The sequence below is a fragment of the Bos javanicus genome, chromosome 15 (genome assembly GCF_032452875.1).
Source record: "Bos javanicus breed banteng chromosome 15, ARS-OSU_banteng_1.0, whole genome shotgun sequence".
Lineage (NCBI taxonomy): Eukaryota > Metazoa > Chordata > Mammalia > Artiodactyla > Bovidae > Bos > Bos javanicus.
Genome location: NC_083882.1, coordinates 29081372 through 29096231, shown reverse-complemented (window position 1 = coordinate 29096231; position 14860 = coordinate 29081372). Strand labels below are relative to the sequence as shown.

At 44.4% G+C, this 14860-nt stretch overlaps 1 protein-coding gene across 1 annotated transcript; it reads right to left on the bottom strand.

Moving 5' to 3' along the window:
* Nucleotides 1-3013: 3013 nt before the first annotated feature.
* Nucleotides 3014-13684, bottom strand: LOC133261812 (T-cell surface glycoprotein CD3 epsilon chain). Its single transcript, XM_061440482.1, has 8 exons — nt 13584-13684; nt 13363-13471; nt 11250-11267; nt 6469-6486; nt 5822-6043; nt 4815-4982; nt 4425-4471; nt 3014-3684 (listed from the first exon to the last, which is right to left on the bottom strand). The coding sequence occupies exons 2-8, from the start codon at nt 13409-13411 to the stop codon at nt 3628-3630; spliced, it is 579 nt and encodes a 192-aa protein (XP_061296466.1). The 5' UTR covers nt 13412-13471; nt 13584-13684; the 3' UTR covers nt 3014-3627.
* Nucleotides 13685-14860: the final 1176 nt, after the last annotated feature.

Below are 14860 nucleotides of genomic sequence, written 5' to 3'. Positions count from 1 at the left end.
AAGTTTCTATGAACATTCATATATAAGTCATTATATAGGTCATACATACAAGGACATACACTCTTATTTCTATTGGATAAGTACTCAAGAGTGGAATGGCTGGGATAAAATTTTTAAAGAAAGTAGTCTAACTCTTCTCTTTTCAGTCCCATATGAATTGGCTTCTCAGTTACTACAGAATGCCTACTGAGAATTTGATCAGGATTGGTTCAAATTTATTGATCAGTTTGGTGCGAACAGATATCCTAGTGATATGGAGTCTTCCAATCCATGAACACATCTTTTTTATAAATTAGAAGGCAGATCTCCTTTTTAAAAATAATTTTATTTTTTTTGGCTGACCTGGCTCTTTGTTGCTGCAGGGGCTTTTCTCTAGTTCTCTAGTTATGTTGAGCAGGGGCTACTCTAGTTGCAGTGGCTTCTCTCGTTGAGGAGCACAGGCTGTAGGGCGTGAAGACTTCAGTAGCTGCAGCACGTGGGCTCTGTAGCTGCGGCTCCTGGGCTCTAAAGCACAGGCTCAAGAGTTGTGGTGGACGGGCTTTGTTGCTCCGAGGCACACGGAATCTTCCTGGATCAGGGATCGAAGCCCTGTCTCCTGCATTGGCAGGCTGATTCTTTACCACTGAGCCACCAGGGAAGCCCCCGTGAACACGTTTTTTGGTCAGATTTATCCTTAAGTGTTTTAATCTTAATTCAATTTATTTACTAGCTAAAGGGCTATTTCGGTTCTCTATTTCTTCCTAGTGGGTGGAATACCTTCTCTTTTGTCTTCAGATTCTATCTATCCTTCCCTTCAAGACCCAGCTCAAGTCTCCCCCTCTCTGTGGAGCTTTCGCCGACCACCTCGATTCTCCCAGTACTTCTTAGGAACACTGATAATACCATCTGTAGTACTCCTATGCAAACTCACATTTGTTCTGTTGTTTTTTGCATAGTTGGCCTCTCTTACATAATTGTAAACTCCCTAAAAACAGAATCCATTTGTTTCCTTTTAGTACTTAGCAGAGTGCTGGTCTGTCACATGAATGATTAGAAAAGCGCTCATAGGAGGAATACCTAAGCAATTCAATACAGAATTTTTAAGTCAGGAAAATGGAAAGTGTTTCTAATGATCACAGTCAGCACTGGGTACCTGTTGGAAGCATAGGAGTTGGACAGCCTGGGTTGCTAATTCCAGCTCTGTCCCTGACTGACTATGCACTTTGGGTGAGTAACTTCACCTCTTTGAGCCCCATATCCTCATCTGTAAAATAAAGACAACATCTATCTTCTCAGTTGTCACAGGATGAAACAAGGTAACTCTTATAGAGTGCTAAGCACGATTTCTGTTGTTGTTGTTTCGTCACTAAGTCGTGCCCAACTCTTTCGTGACTCCATGGACTGTAGCCTGTCAAGCTCTTCTGTCCATGGGATTTTCCAGGCAAGAATACCTGAGTGGGTTGCCATTTCCTTCTCCAGGGGATCTTCCTGACCCAGGGATCGAACCTAAGTCTCCCACATTGGCAGGTGGATTCTTTTCCACTGAGACACCAGAGAAGCCCTCAAGCACAATTTCTGCTGCTGCTGCTGCTAAGTCAGTTCAGTCGTGCCTGACTCTGTGTGACCCCATGGACGGCAGCCCACCAGGCTCCCCTGCCCCTGGGATTCTCCAGGCAAGAACACTGGAGTGGGTTGCCATTACCTTCTCCAATGCATGAAAGTGAAAAGTGAAAGTGAAGCTGCTCAGTCCTATTCGACTCTGCGACCTCATGGACTGCAGCCTACCAGGCTCCTCTGTCCATGGGATTTTCCAGGCAAGAGTACTGGAGTGGGGTGCCATTGCCTTCTCCTAGAGCAGAGGAAATGCTTCCTAAATGTTCGCTATTATTGCATTCACTATGCTGAGCCACACCTCCCTTGGTGGGCACCATCATATGCACCTGGGACAGAACTACCACCCTTGGACCAGCCTGCTGATCAGCAGCTAGTCACGGTCAACGTCATGGAGATTCCTTTTGAGCCTAAGTGCTGCTTACAAGGACAGACGTAACTTCAACGCAGGCCAGTAAACAGAAACAGCAGCCACAAGACCGAGGGTGAATGTGTACAGTATATGGGGGTCTGCAAACCACAGAGGACTTTTCTGAGTCGTGGTCACACTCTTAAATAGTCCTGTGGTCAGCAGGGTTTTCTGAGTGCAGAAAGCCGGCTGATTTGAACTGGGCTGAGAGAGCCTCAGTGCTCCTGTGAAGGCCCTTTGCAAGCTGAGCATGTGCCCTGGGAGGTCGAAAAGGAAGCCCTCCCACATGGGCCCTGCTGCTCTGCTCCCATCACCCTCACTCAGAGCGCAGCCCACATCCGGGCGGCTAGACCACAGCCGGCTTCTGGCTGCCTTGCACTACTTCTTGCAGCAGAGGCAGAGATCCCTGCTCTGCCGCACCTCCACCTCCTCCCTCCCCTCCCCCAGCACCCGGGCGGCTCCTCCTCTCCTCGGAGGGGCTTCCTTCTCGAGGCAGCGTGGAAATCTGTATTCCCCTCCCCCACATCCCAACACCCGCTGACACACACCCCTTCACCTCCTCTTTTCTTTCCGCTGCCTTCATCTGCCTTTTAAGACCTTTATTTCTGTCTCACCCGTTTTCTGAACGGAGCATTCATCAGGCACTCTTTGTTATTCTTGCTGTTTTTCTCCAAAAGGGATTAGTCAAATGATTATTTTTCTCCCTGTCTTTCTTTCTTTCTCTCTTCCCTCCTTCCCTTCCCTCCCTCCCTTCTTTTTCTTTTCCATCTTCATTTCTTTCCTCTCTGCCTCCTTCCCTTTCGCTATATCCACCCCCACCCCCTGCCCCTCTTTGATTTATTCCCTGATGCCCTTTTCAAAGAGAGCTTCAGGTAAGGCCTGTTCCAGTTGTGGAAACAGGTAGTACTTGCATTTGAGGTCATAGCTAGGAATACAGTCAAAGGTAGGGAGGACCTGTGTTGTTCAGGAAACAAGACAGCCTGAGGGCTTCCCAGAAAAGAGGGACAGCAACTCTTTCAGCCAAATACACTTTATTTCTTTTCTTTCTCAGCTGACAAGGAATTTAGCACATTCATGGAGCTACAAATGACCATCTAGGAGTCTGCAGTGGAGACAGGGAGGGAGGGGGCACAGAACGAGCTCTGGGTTGGGGTCTGTGAACAGGGCAGGACCTCTGCCAGCATTTACCCAGTCCATTCCCACCAAGGGTTTCCAAACAGAGAGCTAGAAACAGAGAAAGGTAGGTGGAATAGTTAGGGATGGGGCAATTTCTCTGCAAGAGAAAGAGGGAACCAAGGGGAATAGTAATATCCACTGGGGAAGGAACAAATGGGGGCAGGGTGGGGTGAAGAACGGAAATAAATATCCTGACAAGAAGGCCAACCAGGTGTGAAGGGGTGAGTAGTTGTGATGTTTCAAAGGATAATAAGGCAGCAATATCCTTGGACTGGGCGCCAGCAGAGAAGGCAGGAAGGAGGCCGTGGGGACAAGGCTGAGGGTGGAAGCTTCCCACAAGGCAGAGGAACAGTTCTCCTGCGGGGTCCAAGATTTGCCCAGGGAACAAACAGGGAGTGGCAGGCCTGGAGAGGAGGCAGACCTGGGTCAGTGGGAGATGGTGTCAGGAGTTGTCAGACGCCTCTCTGATTCAGGCCAGCATACAGGTCCCGCTGGCCTTTCCGGATGGGCTAGAGGTGGAATAGAGAGCGGGTGGTCAGCAGGGTGGGAGGAAGTCATTCCTGAGAAAGAAGGGCTTCTGCAGAATTAGCTTTAGAGCAATGGGAAGATCCTAGGCTAGGAGGCAGGAGGTGGGCTCAACTGGTAAGAGAATTGATCTGGTCACCTCCTGTGAACCTTAGTTTTCCCATCTCAAAAATGGGAAACTAAAGGACCACTTCTTAGGGCTTTTGTCAGAATTAAGTGAAGTCACTCATGCAAAAGTAAATGCCACATGCTTGACTGGTGCTCAGTAAATATTTGTTGAGTTTTTCCAGGTGTGACATGCAAAATATTTAACCATTGGTGGTGCATACACACCGATCAATTAGAACAGTCCTGGTGATTCTCTGCCGTGTCAGGCAGTAACTCTTTACTTGCCAGATCAGCTGGTAGGTACATGCTGGTGGGATGGCAGTCACGAGTTTATGGTGTTTGAGTTGGGTGTATGGTATTCCCCATGGCTGCTCCTGAGCTAATTAATGAATAAACCAGAGAAAGAGGAGTGACACCGCCACCCCCACTGCTTGTGGCTGTGGGAACCCTGCAGCCTTTGAGATGACCGCGTTCTACCATGATAGAGGCGGGCACATTGTGGGTTGTCCTGGAGCCCTGAAGGAGGGGCCTTGAAGTGTCTGACAGGCCAGGTGGACAGTCCCACCTGTCCCTTTCTCCCCTAGAAATTCCCCTCCCCCACTGTGTCCCTCATTACCTCATAGTCTGGATTGGGTACAGGGGGTGGCCTCCCCTTGTTTTGTCCTGCAAAGGAGGGAAGGGAAAACGATTCATTTCCAAGAGGACACACCAATCTCGTGAAAATGAGACCCAAATCCAGGATGGCGAACTCCCCTCTACTTCTCAGTTTTTTCTGCTCCAGCTGCTATTTTTCTTTGCCTTTTTTCCATCCCATCTCTGATGACCCTACACAGTTCTTATCATTTTGTGACCTCTGCTCAAGGTCCTTCCATGGTTTCTGAGTAATCTGAGATGGGACATTCTGTGTCAAGATCTTGGCCATACCATGACTGTTCTAGAGAAGCTGTCTTGACCTGGTCCAGGCCAGACATCCCCTCCTTGGTGGGCATCTCCTCCGTGATCTTACCCCGAGGCCTACCGCCAGCACCCGCTCCTCTCGTCATAGGCGAGGCTTTGGCCTTTCGGCTCTTGCTCCAGTAATACACCAGCAGCAGCAAGCCCAGAGTGACACAGATGTCAACCACGATGATTGTGGCCACCTCCATCAGATTCACCTCCATGCAGTTCTGACACACTGTGAGGCAGGGGTCGGGGGAGAAGAAGAGAAATCCCCCAGAAAGGAAGACACAGGACACCGGAGATGAGGAAGGAACAAATGAAGCTCGTTCTCGACCTTTAGTACTCACGTACCTGCCGTGGCCAGACACCCCTCCCTCTGCCCCCAGGCTGCTTCAGCACCTTTATAACAACAAACGAAGTGTGGTGTTCATGGGTAGAGACTCTGGAGTCAGTCAGACAGTCCTGGGTTCAAAGCCCAGCTACATGACTCACTAGTTGTGAGAATTTGGAAATGTGTGTTGAACCTGCAAAGCTTCTGTTTCCTCATATATAAAATGGAAGTAAAATAGCACTGAACCCATATACTTGGTAAGAGGATTATATGAAATGCCCAGGCAAGTGTTTGATATAGTGCTTGAAACTTAGTAAGCATTCATTGATTGTTAGCTGTCATTATTGTTTATGATTATGCCTTAGTTTATGACATTTTCATAGAGTAGCTTTGAGTCCTTTTTGCAAATCCTGAAGAATTCATGTCTGGATAAAGCATCAGATAATATTGGGGTTCCATATTTTCTGGACAGGATGTAATGCAGACAGGATACCCAGTCCTGTCTCTTGGGAAGTTGTTTTGGATCTAGTGCTAAGGTTACCCTATCAGCCCTATATTGATGTTTAATCTATATTTCAGAAAACACTGATGATGTGTGGCCCCAGATAGTCTTGGATTGAGTACAGGGGAAGCACAAAGTTGCCAGGGAACTGTAAGTTGGGTAAGGGGAAATCCTGAGAATGCGATTTTAAAATATCCTCCCTGAAGAGTCTAGTAGAGCTTGCTCTGAAGACCTGTATTACCTCTTGCTTTCAGGTACAGCGTGTGTGCGGCCTCCTTGTTGCCTTCGGACATGTAGCACTGATAATAACCACTGTTATCCGTTTCTGAAAAGTTTTCCAGTAACAGCTGTTTCCCAGTATAGCCTTTCATTTGTTCATCATTTTGTTTCCAATGTATTTCACCTTCAAACTCTCTAGGGCATGTCAGCTCAACAGTGTTTCCAGAGATGGAGACTTCATATGCTGGGGAATGGGAGAGAAGAGAAGGGAAATTTAAAAAGAGAAACCAGTAACATTTAAGGCAAGTTAGTAGCCAAAGAAGCAACCAAATGCAGAAAGTCATCTGACATCCTAGATCTCAGATTTTCTTGTCAAAAGGCGACTCTGTTGGCTAAAGGATATGAAAGAGGAGAGACGCAGGAGAAGGGGCCCTAGAGAACCTCCTGAAGATGACTTCAGAGTTTAGGCATGGACATGGGGACTTGGAAGGAGAGGGTGAAAATAAAGAAAATCTATAGAAGTCCTTATTTGTAATGTTTCTAAAATGGGGAGTTAGAAATGTTGGGAGGGCCTCAGTTCTTGGGGTTAATCTCCCTCAATCAGGTGCTTCTTCCCAACCACAGATCTGCATCATTGATAGGGCAGGCGTAAGAGACTGAAAAACTTACGTTTCTGTTCATCAGCATCTGAAAATGAAAAAAGGAAAGAATGGTAAGAAAATAACCTTGGTTGAAGTTTAAATTGTGGGTAAAAAATTTTGAGTGGAGTTAGACACTGTCTCTAAGAATTCCCAGAGAATTTTTTGGGAGCCCCATGTCTTGAAGATGAGTTATGTACCTGGCCTAAGAGATATGCTCATAGACACAACTCAGGTGTATCAAACAGAGAATGTATCAGCATGTAAAGCTCAAAAAGTCTTAGAATCCTAAAGCTGAAAAATTCTAGACGTCTTCAAACTTATTCTCTTGCATTAGCAAGGGCCATATTCCAGATAGATATGAAAAGGATATCATATCCTTCTCAGAGATGAAGACCTTCATTTCTTTGAATCACTGATTCTTATACTCATCTGTTTTTCGTTATTCAGAAGTTCTTTCTTATAACTAACAGAAACCCTCATAGTAGAGATCAAATATCTTTCTTCTTATTCCATGCCACTTTCATGTTATTACCCTTAAACTATGTGAAGTTCTGTATACATTTTAAAGAAATAATTCTTCTAATAAAAAGTGACAGTATTTTAAATTATATCTCAGTGCAATCAACTCTTAGTTATATATGTTGGAACTATTGGTGTGGACAACTGAAATCCACTAATAAAATTTGGGGATCCAGCCAAATTCCCCAGAGTAGGTAATTTTGCCCTAGGAAATAGGGATGGGGAGACCCTGGTTTCCTGGAAGACCTGTGGCTGGGACCCTAGGCAGCACTGGGCTATGCTTGAGCCTGAATATATAACAGTTGGAAGAGCAGAGCGTGACGCTCAGAGGTACCGCTCTCTCTGTTGGGGGTGTTTTGCTACAGTGTGCTATGGGGACAGAACGCTGGACTGAGTCAGAAACCCTATGTTTGAATCCCAGATCTGCTTTAGGCTGTGTGACCAAGGGAAAATCATTTAACTTCTCTGAGCTTCAGTTTCTTCATCTGGGAAACAGATAAAACATCTACCTCACAAGGTATTTGTGAGAACTAAATGGATTATGAAACCGAAAATGGATGGTGCATTGCAGATGCTCAAGAAAAATGTTTTTTACTTTCTTTCTTTCCTTCTGGGGGTCCTGCTAATGGAGAACAGAGCAGAGTACTGACCCACTTGCTTAGTCAGCACTCCAGCTGAGATCATATGGAATGTAAAGTCATTCTGCAGGTTTACCTATCTACTAATAATGGGGAGTTGAGTATAATGACAGTAGATCATCTGTAATATTTTGACTTGGAAATAATTTTTCAGCATTGATATTTCTTAGAAATATTAAACTAGAAATCATAAAATAATATAGAAGTAAATAGAAGTTTCACTCTGCATGGTATGTTTGTTTGGAAAAGCAATGTGAAAGAAATTGCTCACAACTCTTTTTGGCATAAATTCAGTAGTGAAGCGCAGACCAATACAATCTCATACGAGGGCGTAGATGTCTATGCTTAGAAGCACTTGTTTTATTATTATTATTTGGCTGTGCTCCATGGCATGTGGGATTTCAGTTCCTCAACCAGGGATCGAACCCATGGTCCCTGCAGTGGAAGCACAGAGTCTTAACCACTGGACCACCAGGAAATTCCCTTAGATGTCTATACTTAGAAACAGGACATATGCTCACAAAAATTTTGTACATGTTCATAATGATTAAAAGAATGAGTTTCAGGGACTTTCCTGGTGGTCCAGTGGCTAAGACTCTGTGCTCCCTGTGCAGGGGGCTGGGTTAGACCCCTGGTCAGGGAACTAGATCCCACAAACTGCAAGTAAGGCCTGGTGTAGCCAAATAAATATTTAAAAAAAAAATGAATTTCAGCATCAGATAAATATGCATTTATATTTATATCTCTGATTGGACAATATATTTATTTTCTAAGTCTTGGTTTTCTTATCTGTAGAGTGAGGATGTTAGGAGAATTATGTGACAAAATTCAGGTAGAATATTAAGGGCAATACCTAGAACATGTATACTTAGTAAACTATAATGCTTATTATTTAGTCTGCATATTTCCCGTATAATGATAGCTAAACTCTACCAACTGCTTTCCGCCCATCAGATGATATTCTAAGTAAATCAATCAATCCTCATAACAACTTCACAAGCTAGGTATCATTATTATTTATATTTCACATGTAATAATGCTATGGCACAGAGAAGTTAAGAAAATTATTCAGACACTCAGCAAGTAAGAAGTTGAGCCAGGCTATGATGCTCTAGTTTCAGAGTTAGACTCTTAGCTTCACACTCCACAACCTTCTTCACTGCCTGAGATATTGTTCCTCATAAATAAGGTTACTCTTTAAAACTCAACTCAAGAATCACCTCCCCTGGGGAGCTTTTCCCAACTATATCCTTTGTAGAGTTGGCCGCTCTTCTCTTTATATTTTATTTTACTCTTTACTCATAGCAGGAAACAGACTACATTATCAATTATTTATCTTTCAAATAAGACCATCAGCTTTCTTTTTTTTTTTTTTTTGCCGAACCATGTGGCTTGTGGGATCTTAGTTCCTTGACCAGGGATTGAACCCAGGCCCTCAACAGTGAAAGTATGAAGTTCTAACTGCTGGACTTCCAGGGAATTCCAAAGACCTTCAGCTTCTTGAGGGGGAAGGAATTAGTGATGCAGTCATATGCATGATCATTTATTCATTTAAAAAACAGGTATTGAGCACCTGTTCACACACACACACACACACACACACATTGAGCACCTACCATGTGTATTAGAAGTAAAAGTAAAGTGTTAGTGGCTCAGTCGTGTCCGACTCTGTGATCCCATGGACTGTAGCCCACTGGGCTCCTCTGTCCATGGGATTCTCCAGGCAAGAATACTGGAGTGGGTTACCATGCCCTTCTCCAGGGGAATCTTCCTGACCCAGGGATCAAAACCAGGTCTCCTGCATTGCAGGTGGTTTCTTTACCGTTTGAGCCACCTGGGAAGCCCATGTGTATCTGGCCAAGTAAATAAGGTGTTGTTTTGGCCTTCAATGAATTCATGATATACACAAAAATTCCAACCCACACCCGCATATATATTCTTTCCTGAATGGATGCTCAGGAATACACATCACTCAGCTGTAATCGGACCTGACAGTTAGCAACAAACATAGGCACATCTCATACAGATTCTATTGAAAGATAATTATATTTTCTCTCTAATGGTTCTGGCTCTTAGTATTTATTACTGTGACATGTCATGATCATTTTGATCCACATTTGAAAGGAAGTTGTACAGAGCGAAAATCCTCTTACCAATTTCTTCTGAATCTGAAAAAGAAACTATTCGGAACACTTCTATCAGCTAATAAGATCAGACCCTTCCACCTTGGGTTAGGACTCTTCCCTCAATCTTCAGAAAACAATGGACATTTAAATTTTCCATGGCTGCATATGGAAAAACTCTTTCATATTCTACATTAAAAAAACCTGGTGGCTAATTAGTTATAAAAAAAGGGTCCTAAGTAATCATTTTGAATATAATGTCTATTCGATACATAAATATAAAAATATATTTATAAAATTAAAAATACAATTGGCACTAGTGGTAAAGAACCCACCTGCCAATACAGAAGACATAGAGATATGGGTTCTGTTCCTGGGTCAGGAAGATCCCCTTGAGGAGGAAATGGCAACCCACTCCAGAATTCTTGCCTGGAGAATCCCATGGATAGAGGAGCCTGGCAGGCTACAGTCCTTAGCGTTGCAAAGAGTTGGACATGACTGAAGTGACTTAGCAGGCAAGCATAAAATTATTACATTGTACCCCTTAAACTTATACCATGTTATATGTCAACTGTATTCCAATAAAGCTAGCAAAAAAGGAAGATCTGTATTGGGCATAAATTAAACGATAAACAAAAACCAACCCCAAATGACCAATAGCATGCAGAAGAGATTAGTTTTTCTGGAGTTTATCAGGGCTCTCAACATATCCCATCTGTCAGTAAGGTAACATTAACACATTCTCCATGATATATTTTTTAAAAAGGATTCTAAGGACACTACAATTTAGGCAGATTAAGGCTACGTAATGGAGACTGGCCCAGTGCCTGCCTTTTAACACAAAATTGGTTCACTCAATTTGGAGGAGCTGACTGAAGAGAAAGCCTTCCAATACTGGGATATTCCTGCCTCTCTGCTATGACTGAGGAGGTAAGTCCAGGCCAGGCACACTCATATGCATGTGCACACATGAACACACATGCACACACACACACACTTTCAGAGTATTTGGACGTGTCATTCTTCTTCTTTTTTTTTTTTTTTTTTACTTTTTGGTCATACCCCACAGCATGTGGAATCTTATTGCCCTGACCAGGAATGGAACCTATGCCCCCCACACATTGGAAGTGCAGAGTCTTAACCATTAGACCACTGGGAAGTCCCTGGACATGTAATACTGAATGTGGACTCAAATGCTGCCCCAGAGGCCTATTTAGTGCATCTCTAGGCATGCATTCAAGCCACAAATCCTCCACAAAAAAACTCACATCAAATAGGAAACAAAAACTTGGCATTGTTTTAGTTGGCTCAATTCTTTTCTTCTGAATAGTTAACACTCATTATTTCCTATGATCTCTGTTGTATTCCTCCTCTTGGCTAGAACTATCCCTAGACTTATGGCGAAAAGGCAAAGGAGAAGATGAGAGAAACCCCTTTTATTGGTCTCTGTAGGAGGTCTAGTGAAAACATTCATAAATATAAAACAGATGGGCTGATTTGATAACAAGGAAAGAAAAAGCATAACTCACCTTGTGCCCAAGCACCAACTAGAAAATAAATAAGAAGAAAAGAGTTAGTAAATGTTGTGAGTGACTGAAATTCCAAGCAGAGAAAGTTCTATAGTCTAGTCTGACCATTTCTGAGCATCTGCAGTCCTTCCCACCCATTTCTGGATCACAGTTAAGCCTATACCCAGTGAGTGATATGGACTTCTGGGTACTGACCCGGGGTTTCTGGTCCGTTTGGGATGAGACAGAAGAAGGAAGCACCTAGCGTTAAACATGAACACACAGCATTTGACAAACAGATGTTAGAAAATGTTGAGGGGTGCTTCTGGGGAGACGGAGAAATAGCGGGAGAGTTTTGCAGCCGAGCCTCCATTTTAAAAAGAAATCTCTTGACTGTGGAAGAAAAACAAGCTCTGGGTTAGGTGCAAAGATTGAGATTCTTGTTCCGTCTCTGACTCCTGCTAGTCTGATAGTTCGGTTTTTCCATTTGTTTTCTACTTGAGACAGAGATGAGAATACTTGAAACCAATTACTCATTAGCTAGCGCCTGTGCATTGAAGAGTCCGATCATATTTCCACTGGGTCCTCCAGAGTCCCTGCACTCAGCAGTAATCCGGATTCTCTGTAATGACCAGTTTCCCTGACATCGCCTTCAAGTTTCATGTGTACCTATTTTATCAACAGCCTGTATATTGGATGAAACACCCCTCCCACTCACCATAACCAGAGCAGCCTGGGCACATTCTCATGAGGCCAAACCTCTAGGGGTGGTTGGGTCTTTGGTATTCCCTCTCTCTCCCTCTGCAGAGCACAGTATATACTATGGGGCTGTAACCCAATGCCTTGAGGAATCACACTCTGCCCCTTGACACTCCACATGTTCCCTGGTAGGAGACAAATGAGCCAGAGAGCTCATTATAAAGGCAGAAGGGCAGCCCCACTCCAGACCCACTGAAGCAGAAGTTGAAATTTAACAAGATTCCCCGGTGACTCGTGTGCACGCTCAAGCTAGAGAAACCCAAGATGAAGCAGGAAGTGGAGACGCCATGGCTATAGCTCTGAGATGCAAGCCCCAGCTGTGATAGTGTTTTCTAGATTTCTAAAATAAAACCCTCATGAGCTATTTGGCCTCACATCGTGCCATCATTAAGAGCGCAGGTTGTAGGCAGTTCTGAGTTCCCAGATCAGCTTCAGCACTTACTAACTGTGGTTTTAAACAAGCTATTGAACTTCTTTGAGTACTAGTTTTTCACATCTGTAAAATAGGGCGGAGGTCCCCAGCCTCTGGGCCACAGATGGGTACCTTCGTCAGATCAGTGGCAGCATTAGATTAGAAACAAACTGCACAATAAATGAGGTGTGCTTGAAACATACTGAAATGAACCCCCCACCCCAGTCCGTGGCAAAATCATCTTCTACGAGACTGGTCCCTGGTGCCAAAAAGGCTGGGGACCACTGAAACAGGATACATATAACGTTTACCTTCCAAGGTGGAGGTAAAGATTAAAGTAGTTAACACAGGTGAAGACCTTTTTTGTAGCATGGTATCTGGCACTCTTACTGAGTGCTGTTTACTACAGCAACCTTAAAAGAAAAAAAATCTTTGTCTGATATGAGCTATGGAAAGCCTCTTAGTTACTTATCAATTTATATTCCACCTTCCTTCCAACAGGACTAAAGTAATCGAAAGCACTTGGTCAACTGAAAAGGACTGGAAATTATGAAGTGCTTCATTGTCTCAGATACTAAGCTTGCTGTATAGTTGGTGCAGAGTTTGGGATCAACTATCTATTCTCCTCGCAATAAACAGTGAAGGCTAACTCCTCTAACCTCCTTTGTGTTAGTTCACAAGGGCTGGGCTGTTCACTGACAGAACGAGGTTTTTCTCGGAGGCACAAAGATCTCCTTGCTTTCAGTAGATATGATCACCTCAACTGCTTTCCTTTAGCTGTTCTCTGAAAGGTCTTCTGGGAACACACTAGCCTAGCCCTCGTTCCCTGTGCTAACACTGCACAAACATTTCCTTACATTTTCTAGAAAATGAGGCTCCTTGATATCCTGGGCAGTACCAGGTTAGGCAGTGAGCCTTCCATGGTCTGGAGAAACACCCATCTTTTCATTCCATCCTACTCACCTAATAAGAGGCAGAGTCCCAGAGCTCGCCAGAGATTCCCCGACTGCATCCTTCCCTCACTGGACGCTCACTCTACCTAAGATGGCGGAGGCCAGTTGGCTCACAACTTCTGAAAAAGAAACCAGAGGACTTTTTCAAAACCCCTGCTGGAGTTGAGGACCCTGGGGCCATTGCTCCCAATGCTGGGATGAAAAAGGGGGCTTTGTAAGAGAGAGACTCACCATTTTCTGAAGCAGGCACCTACGGCTGGGAGGGGAGGCGGGTTTCTGAACTCCACACAGGAAGTGTGAAGGGGCCTCTGGGCCTGAAGGGTTCTACGTTTGAGACGGAGGCAGCCACCTGGGTTGGCTGGGGAGAGTTGGGCCCCGTGTCCTCCCACTGGATGAGGGAGACCTGAGGTGCTGTGAAAAAATACCTGCAACTCAGCTGCCCAGGCCTTGGCACACTGGGGGCTCCCTTCTCAGATACCCCTCCTCACCACACAAGCTGTGACAGGAAGAGAGAGGAGCACCAAAGAGTTGCTTTCTTTATGGCATACGTGGCTTGGGCCAAGGTGTTGGTTTGAAAATATATGTTGATTTAAAACCATGAGATGCCATTCTTTTTTTGCCTGTAATATTTACAAAAATATTTTTTAAATGTAATATTCGGCATTGGAAAGGGTAAAGAGTGACAGTCTTAGAATCTGCTGATGTGAGTATAAACGGTTATCAGATCAGATCAGATCAGTCGCTCAGTCATGTCCGACTCTTTGCGACCCCATGAATCGCAGCACGCCAGGCCTCCCTGTCCAGCACCAACTCTCGGAGTTCACTCAGACTCACGTCCATCGAGTCAGTGATGCCATCCAGCCATCTCATCCTCTGTCGTCCCCTTCTCCTCTTGCCCCCAAATCCCTCCCAGCATCAGAGTCTTTTCCAATGAGTCAACTCTTCGCATGAGGTGGCCAAAGTACTGGAGTTTCAGCTTTAGCATCATTCCTTCCAAAGAAATCCCAGGGCTGATCTCCTTCAGAATGGACTGGTTGGATCTCCTTGCAGTCCAAGGGACTCTCAAGAGTCTTCTCCAACACCACAGTTCAAAAGCATCAATTCTTTGGCACTCAGCCTTCTTCACAGTCCAGCTCTCACATCCATACATGACCACAGGAAAAACCATAGCCTTGACTAGATGGACCTTTGTTGGCAAAGTAATGTCTCTGCTTTTGAATATGCTATCTAGGTTGGTCATAACTTTCCTTCCAAGGAGTAAGCGTCTTTTAATTTCATGGCTGCAGTCACCATCTGCAGTGATTTTGGAGCCCAGAAAAATTAAGTCTGACACTGTTTCCACTGTTTCCCCATCTATTTCCCATGAAGTGATGGGACCGGATGCCATGATCTTCGTTTTCTGAATGTTGAGCTTTAAGCCAACTTTTTCACTCTCCTCTTTCACTTTCATCAAGAGGCTTTTGAGTTCCTCTTCACTTTCTGCCATAAGGGTGGTGTCATCTGCATAT